The sequence below is a fragment of the Tursiops truncatus genome, chromosome 6 (assembly GCF_011762595.2).
Source record: "Tursiops truncatus isolate mTurTru1 chromosome 6, mTurTru1.mat.Y, whole genome shotgun sequence".
Taxonomy (NCBI): Eukaryota; Metazoa; Chordata; class Mammalia; order Artiodactyla; family Delphinidae; genus Tursiops; species Tursiops truncatus.
The window spans coordinates 88,313,390-88,327,263 of NC_047039.1; the positions used below are offsets into that span (position 1 = coordinate 88,313,390).

General features: G+C 36.0%; 1 protein-coding gene across 6 annotated transcripts in view; it reads left to right on the plus strand.

The window, feature by feature from the left end:
• Window positions 1-13,874, plus strand: part of FKTN (fukutin) — an 89,542-nt gene that overhangs the window by 18,730 nt on the left and 56,938 nt on the right. For all 6 annotated transcript variants that reach the window (XR_004527056.2, XM_073806353.1, XM_019949047.3 and 3 more), the window contains exons 3-4: window positions 5,197-5,256; window positions 9,032-9,235. Coding sequence is in view for 5 of the 6 variants with exons in the window: in XM_073806353.1 (XP_073662454.1) it covers window positions 5,197-5,256; window positions 9,032-9,235 (264 nt within the window). In the remaining variant the exon portion in view is untranslated. The remainder of the gene's footprint in view (window positions 1-5,196; window positions 5,257-9,031; window positions 9,236-13,874) is intronic.

Sequence of the window (13,874 nt, forward strand, 5' to 3'; positions counted from 1 at the left end):
TTGATAGTCTCATCTGGTATGGTAAACTTTGATAAATGCTACTGTTCCCCCTTCCCATCCTTCCCCCGCCCCCGCCACTCCTGCCATTATCCAGGAGAAATGTGAAAGAATTTCTTTCATTAGAATTAAAGGGTATTTAAAATTTTTTTCCGTTTATTCCCAGACTTTAAGCTGTATAAGTTTCTGGCCAAGCAGCTTTGATTATTAATAAACATAGCTTTCCCACCAGTTATTGAAGACTTAAAAAAATTTCTTTAAAGTACTACCATTAGGTCCAATAGGCATGATCAATTATCATGCTGAATTAAGAATTGTTTTTTGGTGTCTGTAAGAAACTGATTGTTGGCTACTATCTTTAAAAAATGACAGGATCATTTAAATCTTTACTTCTGTTTCCTGAATGCTTTTTCTTTGATGGCATATCTTAATTTATCATTTATCAGTGGAGTTCAGTAGCCACCAGACTGTTTGGGATCTGATTCTATCTCTCCATTCGTTTATTCATTTCACTTAAGTTTTCAACACAAATATCTCATAGATAGTGTTTCAGAATATCTTTAGACGTTCTTAACCTCTTGACTTTTACCTTATGGCTTTTCTTTTAGAACATTCAGTCATTCATTTGTCAAGTATTTGTTGAGAGTTTACTATGTGCTAAGCACAGTACTAGGCTATGAGACAAAATGATGAATCAAGTGCAGTCCTTGCTGCCTAGGAACCCACAAATTGGGGGAGTTTGGGGTTGAAGGGGAAAGGGGAAAAGAAATATATAGAGACATATAAACAAATGATATCAATATGATATGTTACTTCTTCAAATCACACATCATAAAACACTGTTCTGCCTACTTTACTACTTATAGCTTAAGAACTGTTCTTTACCTCTACCCTTTGTAATGCTCTTCAGGCAAAAATAACAGCCGTCAGAGTTATTTTTCTTAAATACAGCTCTGATCAAGTTATTCTCTGCATAAAATACCTATGGAATAAGATCCCAACTTCTTACCATGGTGCGGTAGATAGTCTCTGTTTGCCTCTCCAGGTCCTCTCCTCGCCATACTCTGTGCCTTGGGAGGCTGACCTCTGTGGACTACATTAGCTGAGCTCCCTTGCTCTTTGTTTGCCATTTGGGTTTAGTCAATGGGAAGCATCAGCTGGAGACTGGAGACCAGGAGGAAAGAGGCCAGGTTATTTATTCTCTTGGTTCTCCATTTGTAGGGCCATTGGTTGATAGTGACTGCGTTCCTCCTGTACAGCAAAGTTGTAGCCACTGCATACCATTAACTGTTCCTACCGAGGTGGATTAACCATTAAGATAATGAAATTTAAACTGCAGCTCCCCTCACTTCCAAGGCTCTTGGAGGAGCCTTAGGAATATGTTACAAAACTGTGTATTTTTGTAAAGTTTGCAATAGATAATTTATTGCATTTTTTTTTCTGAAAAAGGACCACCAAAATTGTATAATCTTCAAGCTCTATAAAAGTGGATCCTCTTATGTCCCTATCCTTGACTCTCTGAGCTTAGATAAGTGCAAAGTTTTCAGGGAATGAGGAACTGCTGAGTAACCTATTTGGGAAGGATATGATTAAATATTTCATGGATAAAGTAATAGTTTGGATTGGTCTTATAGGATGAGTAAGAGTTCTCCATGTAAAGAAGGATGGGAGAGCCATTACAAATAGAGGAAACAGCCTATGTAAAGGGAATGAGCTATGTGTATGTTTAGAAGAGGAGTACACTAAGTAGAGACCGAAGGAAACACAAAGGTCCTGAGGCAGGAACTCGCCTGGCAGTTTTGAAACAGCAGAGAGATCACTGTGGCTGTAGAGGAGTGAGAGAGGAGAATAGTAGGTAAGGTCAGAGAGTTCTATATTTTTTATGGCCTTGTAAGCCACTATAAAGGCTTTGGCTTTTATTCTGAATGAGATTGGGGACTCTAGGAAGGTTTTGAGCTGAAATGTGACACGACCTGACATTTTTTAATAAAAAGAAGTAGTGTGGATGCTCCATTGAGAACAGATTGTAGGGGCAAGGACTGAAACAGACCAGTTAGAAGGTGTTCTAGTAATTTACATGAGATGATGATGGCTTGGACACAGGAGCTAGTAGTGGAGTTTGTGAGAAATGGAAAGTAGAATTACCAGGATTTGTAGATGGGCTAGATGTGGGGTATGAAAGACAGAAAAGAGTCAGGGATAATGCTAGGTTTGTGTGTGTGTGTGTGGCTGTGCTGGGTTTTTGTTGCTGTGTGGGGGCTTTCTCTGGTTGTGGTGAGCGGGGGGCTACTCTTCTTTGCGGTGCGCAGGCATCTCATTGTTGTGGCTTCTCTTGTTGCAGAGCACGGGCTCTAGGCACGCGGGCTTCAGTAGTTGTGGCACGTGGGCTCAGTAACTGTGGCTCGTGGGCTCTAGAGCGCAGGCTCAGTAGTTGTGGCACACGGGCTTAGTTGCTCTGCGGCATGTGGGATCTTCCCGGGCCAGGGATCAAACCCGTGTCCTCTGCATTGGCAGGTGGATCCTTAACCACTGCACCACCAGGGAAGCCCCAATGCTAGTATTTTTGACCTAGATAATTGGAAGGGAGAAGTTGCTGTTTAACGAGATGGGAAAGACTAGAGGAAGCAAGTTTGAAGAATGGTGAAGATCAGGAGTTTTTTTGTACATACTAAGTTTGAGATGCCTATCTGACATCCAAATGAAGAAGGTGAATAGACATTTGAATATATAAGTCTGGAGTACAAAGGACTGATGTGGTTGGGAATATAAACTGGGGGTTGTAAGCATATAGATTGTATTTAAAGCTGTGAGTGGATGAGTTACCAAGGAAGTAAACATAGAGTAAAAAGAGGAGGAGAAAAATCTCATGGTCTGAGCTTTGGAACCCTCCAACATGTCATGAAGCTGAGAAGAAGTAGTAAATGGGACCAAGGAGTAGTTGGAGAGAAATAGCAGGAAACCAGAAGTATGGGGATCCTGAGAGCCAAGTGAATGAAGTGTTTAGGTGAGGCAGAGGTGATAAATAATTCTTGATAGATCAAATAAGACAAGAACTCATAGTTGACCATTGGATTTAGCAATATGGAGGTTACTGGTGAACTTGATGAATACTCGGCAGAGTGAACTTAAGCTCAAGTAAGTACATGACAGGAGAGAAATTGGAGGGAGTGAGAATGGACTACCCATTAAGAGTTTTGCTGTAAAGGGGGGACAGAAAATTGTTAGTTGGGAAAAGAGAAGTCAAGACGGGTTTTCTGTTTTAATTATTTAAGGTAGGAGAAATAATATCTTATTTGTATACTGATGGGACTGATCCAATAGAGAAAACAAATTAAACAACTCAGAAATTTAGTTTTATCTACTAATGTAGGGCTATGGTGAGCAACAAGTGGCTATATTATAGAATTTGCAATCTTTTTTCAAGGATGAAGATCGCAAAGCTGCCTCTGATGTTTTGTAAATATCCTTGGTATATTTTCTTTGTAAAAAATTAATTTATTATTCAAATATAGTTGATTTACTGTATTATATTTGTTTCAGGTGTACAACATAGTGATTCAATATTTTTATAGATTATACTCCATTTAAAGTTGTTATAAAATATTGGCAATATTTCCCTGTGCTGTACAATATATCTTCAAAACTCATTTATTTTATACATAGTAGTTTGTGCTTCTTAATCCTCTACCCGTATCTTGCCCCTCCCCACTTCCCTTTCCCCACTGCTAACCACTAGTTTGTTCTTTATGAGTCTGTTTATGTTTTGTCATATTCATTCATTATTTTTTAGATTCCACATATAAATGATATCATATAGTATTTGACTTTCTCTGTCTGACTTATTTCACTAAGCATAATATCCTCTAGGTTCATCCATATTGCAAATAGCAGGATTTCCTTTTTATGGCTGAGTAGTATTCCAGTGTGTGTGTGTGTGTGTGTGTGTGCGCGCCACATCATCTTTTTCCATTCATCTGTTAATGGGCACTTAGGTTACTTCCAAATCTTGGCTATTGTAAGTAATGCTGCTATGAACATTGGGATGTATGTATCTTTTCGAATAAGTGTTTTCATTTTCTTCGGACATATAACCAGGAGTGCTCTTGCTGAATCCTAGAGAAATATTCCTTGGTGTTAAAATGTTACTGTTTAAGTTGCAGAGCTTGTGAGGAGAGACCAGTTCTAGTTCTACCTTAATCACTCAGTATACCTTTCTTCCTTCCTTCCCTCCAATTAGCAAACAGTTATTAAGCATTTTACTAGTTGTCAAGCACTATGCTAGATACTGGTGATACAAAGGTGGATTGGATTTGGTCCCTGCCCTTGAGTTTACAGTTTAATGGGGAAATGAGTCTCTGTTTAGGAACTTGCAGCACACTTCATTTTCAGGGTGAGAATATTCTTACTGCTTTTCAAAATCCTTCCATCTAACAGATAAAGAGCACATTCAAGGCATAAGAAACTTCTTTGAGCTTGAAACATTCTTCCTCTTGTCTCTAGACCATCAGACATTCTTTCTCCTGTGACTTTCAAAGTGTTTTGGTGATTAACACATGAAGAACTGATAATACTTTTTTCCTTTTGATTCTCTAGACCTGAATGTTTTAAAAAATATTCTTTAAAAAATAACTCAACATTTGCAAGTATGATATATGTTATGAAAAGTGTGGGCATTGGAGCTCTCTGTGGAACAGAAATAATAATGCCTACTTTGCAGGATAGTTATGCGAGATAGATGAGAATACATAATTCATATGTGGAAGTACACTTAGAAGCTGCTCAATAATTATTATACTTTCTTATCACTTTGCCAAGGTCTGCAAACACTAAGTCAGTGTGTGGAGGTAAGCTGAAGTTAGGGATATGGAGCTAAATGGATAAACACTAATTCTAAAGAGATAGCAAAGAGTTTACTGTTCACTGATGGAAATTAATTGGTTCAGAGATGTTGACCATATTTATTTAATTAAGTGATGACACTTAATTAAATTATAGCAATCTGTCAGTGTTTTCCGTCTTGGGTAGTTGTATTATGTACTTGTAGAATTCTTAGCTCATGACTGTATGAAAATAGGTATTTAGATAATGCTTTTTAATGATTATGAACCAGTTATATAGATTGAATCATACCTACCCCTAAATGGAATGTTGCATGCTGGGCTTTGAATTTACTACAATTTTTTTTTTTAATCTTCCTAGAATGGAGCTGGTTTATCAAAATCCAAAGGAAGCCGAATTGGATTTGATGGCACACAGTGGGTATGTATGATAATCAAGAACTTCCTCAACTGCCATGTTCATTTAGTTCATTCATTTATATACTTAATAAGTATTTGTTGAATGATGACAATGATAATAGCTAGCTTTGTGAAAACAGGTAGTAGGTGATAGAAAGGAAGAGGCAGACCCTGTGCCAAGTACTTTACATGCAGTATCTCATTTAGTCCTTGTGCAAACTTTAAGAAGTCAGTACATATGTTTATCCTCAGTTCACTTAGAAAGATTATGGTTGGTTGGCTAATAAGTGGCTGAGTCCAGATTCTAACTGCTTGCCTCCAAAATCCTCATTCACTGAGATGTGGTGCTTCCCCAAGTGAATAAATATGTGAATCAGAATTGAACCAAGAATAAAGGTAAATAGGAGTACCTATTTACCTAGTAAATTTACCTAGTAAATAGGAGTTTAGGAGTAAAAATCTATTCAACATGTTTTCTTTTTTTTTGGCTGTGCCGCAGGGCTTATGGGATCTTAGTTCCCCAACCAGGTATCGAACCCAGGTCCCCCAGCATTGGAAGCACAGAGTCCTAACCACTGGACCACCAGGGAATCCCATGTTTTCTTTTTAAGATAAGGAAAATTAGCAATATGTACAATAAATCCCTGTTTCATAGCCTGTACATTTATACAATTTATAAAATATATTTTCTTTTTTCTAATCAAATTTAGAATGAAAAACAATGCTAAAAAATTACATTTATCCTGTTAGCATACATATTGGATATGACTAGTTATTTCTTGTGGATACACTTCAATCTTTGGTTTCTCTTTAACCAGAGACATGAGAGGCTTTAGATTAGAAGTGAGTTTTCAAATCACCAAGCAGCTATAAAGTAGTGATAATTTTAGGTCATTGCTGATACCAGTTGGATTTGAACTATGTTTAAAAAGTAAAGTCTGAGATATCCTATATCAGACTCCTCAACTATCAGGTCTAGAAGTATCAATGTAAACTTTTAATTTATTAAAAGTAGCAGTTCTGCTTTGTGAACTTAGGGTAGTCGGAGGGGAAAGGGAAGCCCTATCTCTTTCATTCAGGGAATGACCCTTGAGGTGGGAGAAAATAACAGATTGTTTTAAAAGGGTTGACTTCCAAGATGAATGAGCAAAAAATTACGGAGCAGCTTACTACATTCTCTTTGTTAATTACACTGCATGTAATTTTTGCAATGTATTTGCAAAGTCATAGGGAAGGGAGAAGTAGTACTAAAATACTTTTGTTCTAATATTTTAGAAGGAACGAAAAAGTGAAATGTCATCAATAGATGTGATACTGAACCCTGATAAAATCCTAGAATGAGTTATTAAACAGATAATTTGAGGGGCTTAGAAGAGAAAATATGATGATTATTAGGAACTAGGTGTTCACTAAGAACATGTCCTGCCAAGCCCTTGTAGAAGAATGGACTCTTACAGTCTCATTGTATCCTTTTCTCAACAAGACGTTTTTCTTTCCTGTAAACAAAATGAATTACTGAAGGTCAGATGATAATAGTCATGTTGATTAAGAATTAATTGGATTTAGAGTCAATTGGACATCTATGTCCAGGGAACCTTGATGATTGCATTGATAACAACCTGGAAGGCATATTTAGAAGGTGAGTTGTAGAATCTCTCCTTAACCCTGCCCTAATCTATATTTATATTAATAATCATAATGAAGCTGTGTGTTCATCAAGTTGAAAGAGATTCATTCAACAAACACCAAGTTGAAAGAGATTCATTCAACAGACATTTATTAAGCACCTTATATGTACTAGTATCTGTCATCTCATCATCTTCCTTCCTCTTTTATTCTCCTAGTGTAAAGCACAGAAAGTAATAGCCATGAAAGAAAAAAATTTTGATAAATTAGGCTCTCAAAATTTAAAACTTCTGCTCATCAAAAGCCACCATTAAGAAAATGAATAGCTAATGCCACAGATTACAAAATATTTGCAAAACATGTATCTGATGAAGGATTGGTATCAAGGATAAATGAAGAACTGCAATTCAGTAATAGACTTTTTTGTTCATAATCTTTATCAAATTCAACAAGTGTTGTATTCCTGATTTGCTAAGAGGTTTTAATCATAAATAAATATTGAATTTTGTCAAATATTTTTTTGTGTTGAAATTATCATAGAGTTTTTCCCCTTTACTCTGTTGATACGGTGAATTTTATTGATTGATTTTCAAATGCTGCCTTTCATTCCTGGGATAAACCCTGCTTGGTCATGATATTTCCTTTTTTTTCTTTTTTTGGTCCTTTTTTTAAAAACTACAGGAATTGATTTTTTAGTATCTTGTTAAGTATTATTGCATCTGTGTTCATGAGGGATGGTGGTATATAATTTTCTTTTTTTGTAATGTCTTTGTCAGGTTTTGCTATTAGGATTACACTGGCCTCATAAAATGAGTTTGGAAGGATTTCCTCCTGCTCAGTTTTCTGAAAGAGTTTTTGTACACTGGTATTATTTCTCTTAAAGCTTTGATAGAATTCACCAGTGAACCATCTGAGTCTAGAGTTTTTTCTTGTTGTTTTGATGGCAGGTTTTTTTTTTTTTAATACATAACAAATTCAATTCTGTTAATAGTTATAGGGCAAGTCAGATTTCCTGTTTCATCTTGTGGTAGTTTTCTTAATCATGTTTTTGAAGAAATTTGTCCATTTCATCTGTTATTGAATTTGGGGGCATAATTGTTTATTCTAACTTTTTACTTAGTTGGCTTTCCCACTAAGAGATGATAAACTCTTCTAGAATAGAGATTATTATATTCTTGGTATTTGCATAATACTCTACAGTAAAAACAAAGGATAAGAGACTGATTCCTGCCTTTATCTCATTTTTTAAATTTTTATAATTCTTGATACTCTATTTATTTATCTTGTATATGTTTTTATAAGTTTCCTCAGATTTTGTAAATAAAAATTTATCCTTAATTCCCTGAAACATCTTTTTTTGATGGCATACGTCCCTTTGAAATCATTATTGCTTTCACTAAAGTAGGCTTTTAAGCAATAATGTATTTCAGTTATTCTATTTAACTTGACTACACTTAGGTATTATTTACTCCTAAGTGTGATTGTTGTTTCAATTCTAATTTTGAAATTTATTTTTTCCAGTAGGGTGTTCTGTTTACCGCTCAACAGAATTATATTTTTAAATATTACAGTATTATTAGAAAATCAAACTGTAGATAGGAATGGTCAGGCAGGCGATGTATTTTAGTTTGTCTTTTGACTGGCAAGATTATTAAGCAGTATTTCAAATATGAAGAAAAGTGGCACATACAACTGATTTTTGGCTTCAGAAAGGTTGACATGACTGAGTTTTGAAAACTGAAAAGGCTGGTATTTCCTGTCCCACTTTTGCTTGAAAAGATTTAGCTACTACCAAGGGAATAATTTGTAAGCCCAAAGTGCTCATTTCAGATACTACTTCCTCTATGAAGATTTTGTTATCCTTTTGATGTACAGTTAATTAGTAGCTATTGTTCTGTACTTTATAATAGGTTGCATATATTTCTACTATAGCATATTTTACGTTGTATTGTAAATATTTGTTCGTCTTCCTCAGTAGACTGTGTACTTCTTGAGAACAGGGACAATGTATTATTTATTTGTGGGTTTTATTTTTTTAGCAAACTAATAAGCATGCAATCTACTGAGTAAGCAGTCTAGATATCCTTATAAAATTAATGAATAAAAATTTAATAAGATAAATTATTGTATTGGTTTAGAAGAACTAAGGGGATTCTTTTCCTCTCAAACAGCGCACAGTTAAAAAATTTATTATGCTAACATCCAGTCAAAATGTACCTGTGTTCCTTATTGATCCTTTGATTCTGGAATTGATTAATAAAAACTTTGAACAAGTCAAGAATGCTTCTCATGGCTCCGCTTCAGAATGCAAGTTTTTCTGTGTTCCAAGAGACTTTACTGCATTTGCACTACAGTATCACCTATGGAAGAATGAGGTAAGATGATTTGCTTTCAGATAATGGAGTGTCTTTTACAAAACAGTATGGGATTAAACCAATTTAAACTGTAAAACATTTTAAAATTTTCATAAAGACTTTTATAGATTGTATCAGGAATACTTTAAGCAATAAGTAACAAAACACAATAGTGGCTTAAGCAAATAGGGGACTTATTTTTCTGATATAACAAGAGGTTAAAATGTTGGTGGCTGTTGGTATTAGTGGAGCTGTCCACTGAAGTCAGCATGTGCATCACTGAAATTCTTCCTGCATTTCTCTCATCCTCACAAGGTAGCTGTTGTAGCGCCAGGGTGTCATAGTGACACTATCTTTTTTTTTTTTTAATTACTAATACTGGTGTTTATTATCACCACAAACAACATGAGAGTACCATTTTTTTGTACCTTTTTAAAAACTGACTTTTTTCAGCCATTGCATGAAGAGCCATCTTTTATGTCAAGTTATATACATGAATAGGCCAACTGTGTCTCATCCAAACTTTGTCCAAAATTTGGATATCTAATCATTCTTTTTTTAAAATTTCTTATTAGTCGTCAGTGTTATACACGTCAGTGTATACATGTCAATCCCAATCACCCAATTCATCACACCACACCCACACCACCCTGCCGCTTTCCCCACTTGGTGTCCATACGTTTGTTCTCTACATCTGTGTCTCAATTTCTGCCCTGCAAACTGGTTCATCTGTACTGTTTCTCTAGGTTCCACATATATGTGTTAATATACGATATTTGTTTTTCTTTTTCTGACTTACTTCACTTTATATGACAGTCTCTAGATCCATCCACGTCTCAACAAATGACCCAATTTCGTTCCTTTTTATGGCTGAGTAATATTCCATTGTATATATGTACCACATCTTCTTTATCCATTCGTCTGTCGATGGGCATTTAGGTTGCTTCCATGACCTGGCTATTGTAAATAGTGCTGCAAGGAACATTGGCGTGCATGTATCTTTTTGAATTATGGTTTTCTCTGGGTATAGGCCCAGTAGTGGGATTGCTGGATCATATGGTAATTCTATTTTTAGTTTTTTAAGGAACCTCCATACTGTTCTCCATAGTGTCTGTATTAATTTACATTCTCACCAACTGTGCAAGAGGGTTCCCTTTTCTCCACACCTTCTCCAGCATTTGTTGTTTGTAGATTTTCTGAAAATGCCCATTCTAACTGGTGTGAGGTGATAGCTCATTGTAGTTTTGATTTGCATTTCTCTAATAATTAGTGATGTTGAGCATCTTTTCATGTGCTTCTTGGCCATCTGTATGTCTTCTTTGGAGAAATGTCTATTTAGGTCTTCTGCCCATTTTTGGATTGGGTTTTTTTTTTTTTTTTACTATTGAGCTGCATGAGCTGTTTTTGTATTTTGGAGATTAATCCTTTGTCCGTTGATTTGTTTGCAAATATCTGAGCCCCATTCTGAGGGCTGTCCTTTCGTCTTCTTTATGGTTTCCTTTGCTGTGCAAAAGCTTTGAAGTTTGATTAGGTCCCATTTGTTTATTTTTGTTTTTATTTCCATTACTCTAGGAGGTGGATCAAAAAAGATCTTGCTGTGATTTATGTCAAAGAATGTTCTTCCTATGTTTTCCTCTAAGAGTTTTATAGTGTCTGGCCCTACATTTAGGTCTCTAATCCATTTTGAGTTTATTTTTGTGTATGATGTTAGGGAGTGTTCTAATTTCATTCTTTTACATGTAGCTGTCCAGTTTTCCCAGCACCACTTATTGAAGGACTGTCTTTTCTGCATTGTATATCCTTGCCTCCTTTATCATAGATTACTTGACCATAGGTGCGTGGGTTTATCTCTGGGCTTTCTATCTTGTTCCATTAATCTGTGTTTCTTTTTTTGTGCCAGTACCATATTGTCTTGATGACTGTAGCTTTATAGTATAGTCTGAAGTCAGGGAGTCTGATTCCTCCAGCTCCTTTTTTTTCCCTCAAGACTGCTTTGGCTATTCGGGGTCTTTTGTGTCTCCATACAAATTTTAAGATCTTTTGTTCTAGTTCCGTAAAAAATGCCATTGGTAATTTGATAGGGATTGCATTGAATCTGTAGTTGCTTTGGGTAGTATAGTCATTTTCACAATATTGATTCTTCCAATCCAAGAACATGGTCTATCTCTCCGTCTGTTGGTATCATCTTTAATTTGTTTCATCAGTGTCTTATAGTTGTCTGCATACAGGTCTTTTGTCTCCCTAGGTAGGTGTATTCCTAGGTATTTTATTCTTTTTGTTGCAGTGGTAAACGGGAGTGTTTCCTTAATTTCTATTTCAGATTTTTCATCATTAGTGTATAGGAATGCAACAGATTTCTATGCATTAATTTTGTAACCTGCAGCTTTACCAAATTCATTGATTAGCTCTAGTAGTTTTCTGGTGGCATCTTTAGGATTCTCTATGTATAGTCTCATGTCATCTGCAAACAGTGACAGTTTTACTTGTTCATTTCCAATTTGTATTCCTTTTATTTCTTTTTCTTCTCTGATTGCTGTGGCTAGAACTTCCAGAACTATGTTGAATAATAGTGGTGAGAGTGGACATCCTTGTCTTGTTCCTGATCTTAGAGGAAATGGTTTCAGTTTTTCACCATTGAGAATGATGTTGGCTGTGGGTTTGTCATATATGGCCTTTATTATGTTGAGGTAGGTTCCCTCTGTGCCCACTTTCTGGAGAGTTTTTATCATAAATGGGTGTTGAATTTTGTCAAAAGCTTTTCCTGCATCTATTGAGATGATCGTGTGGTTTTTATTCTTCAGTTTGTTAATATGGTGTATCACCTTGATTGATTTGTGTATATTGAAGAATCCTTGCATCCCTTGGATAAACCCCACTTGATCATGGTGTATGATCCTTTTAATGTGCTGTTGGATTCTGTTTGCTAGTATTTTGTTGAGGATTTTTGCATGTATATTCATCAGTGATATTGGTCTGTAACTTTCTTTTTTTGTAGTATCTTTGTCTGATTTGGTATCAGGGTAATGGTGGCCTCATAGAATGAGTTTGGGGGTGTTCCTTCCTCTGCAATTTTTTGGAAGAGTTTGAGAAGAATGCGTGTTAGCTCTTCTCTAAATGTTTGATAGAATTCACCTGTGAAGCCGTCTGGTCCTGGACTTTTGTTTTTTGGAAGATTTTTAATCACAGTTTCAATTTCATTGCTTGTGATTTGTCTGTTCATATTTTCTACTTCTTCTTGGTTCAGTCTTGGAAGGTTATACCTTTCTAAGAATTTGTCCATTTCTTCCAGGTTGTCCATTTTATTGGCATAGAGTTGCCTATAGTCGTCTCTTAGGGTGCTTTGTATTTCTGCGGTGTCTGTTGTAACTTCTCCTTTTTCATTTCTAATTTTATTGATTTGAGTCCTCTCCCTCTTTTTCTTTTTTTTTTTTTTTTTAAATGTATTTATTTATTTATTTATGGCTGTGTTGGGTCTTCGTTTCTGTGCATGGGCTTTCTCTAGTTGTGGCAAGCGGGGGCCACTCTTCATCGCAGTGCGCAGGCCTCTCACTATCGTGGCCTCTGTTGTTGTGGAGCACAGGCTCCAGACGCGCAGGCTCAGTAATTGTGGCTCACGGGCCCAGTCGCTCTGCGGCATGTGGGATCCTCCCAGACCAGGGCTCGAACCCGTGTCCCCTGCATTGGCAGGCAGATTCTCAACCACTGCGCCACCAGGGAAGCCCTCCCTCTTTTTCTTGATGAGTCTGGCTAAATGTTTATCAATTTTGTTTGCCTTCTCAAAGAACCAGCTTTTAGTTTTATTGATCTTTGCTGTTGTTTTCTTTATTTCTATTTCATTTATTTCTGCTCTGATCTTTATGATTTCTTTCCTTCTGCTAACTTGGGGTTTTGTTTGTTCTTCTTTCTCTAGTTCCTTTAGGAGTAAGGTTAGATTGTTTATTTGAGATTTTTCTTGTTTCTTGTTTCTTATAGCTTGTATAGCTATAAACTTCCCTTTTAGAACTGCTTTTGCTGCATCCCATAGGTTTTGGATCGTTGTGTGTTCATTGTCATTTGTCTCTAGGTATTTTTTGATTTCCTCTTTGATTTCTTCAGTGATCTCTTGGTTATTTAGTAACGTATTGTTTAGCCTCCATGTGTTTGTGTTTTTTATGTTTTTTTCCCTGTAATTCATTTCTAATTTCATAGCGTTGTGGTCAGAAAAGACACTTGATATGATTTCAATTTTCTTAAAGTTACTGAGGCTTGATTTGTGACCCAAGATGTGATCTATCCTGGAGAATGTTCTGTGCACACTTGAGAAGAAAGTGTAATCTGCTGTTTTTGGATGGAATGTCCTATAAATATCAATTAAATCTGTCTGGTCTGTTGTGTCATAAAGCTTCTGTTTCCTTATTTATTTTCATTTTGGATGATCTGTCCATTGGTGTAAGTGTGGTGTTAAAGTCCCCCACTATTATTGTGTTACTGTCGATTTCCTCTTGTATAGCTGTTAGCAGTTGCCTTATGTATTGAGGTGCTCCTATGTTGGGTGCATATATATTTATAATTGTTATATCTTCTTCTTGGAGTGATCTCCTGGTCGTTATGTAGTGTCCTTCCTTGTCTCTTGTAACATTCTTTATTTTAAAGCCTATTTTATCTGATATGAGAATTGCTA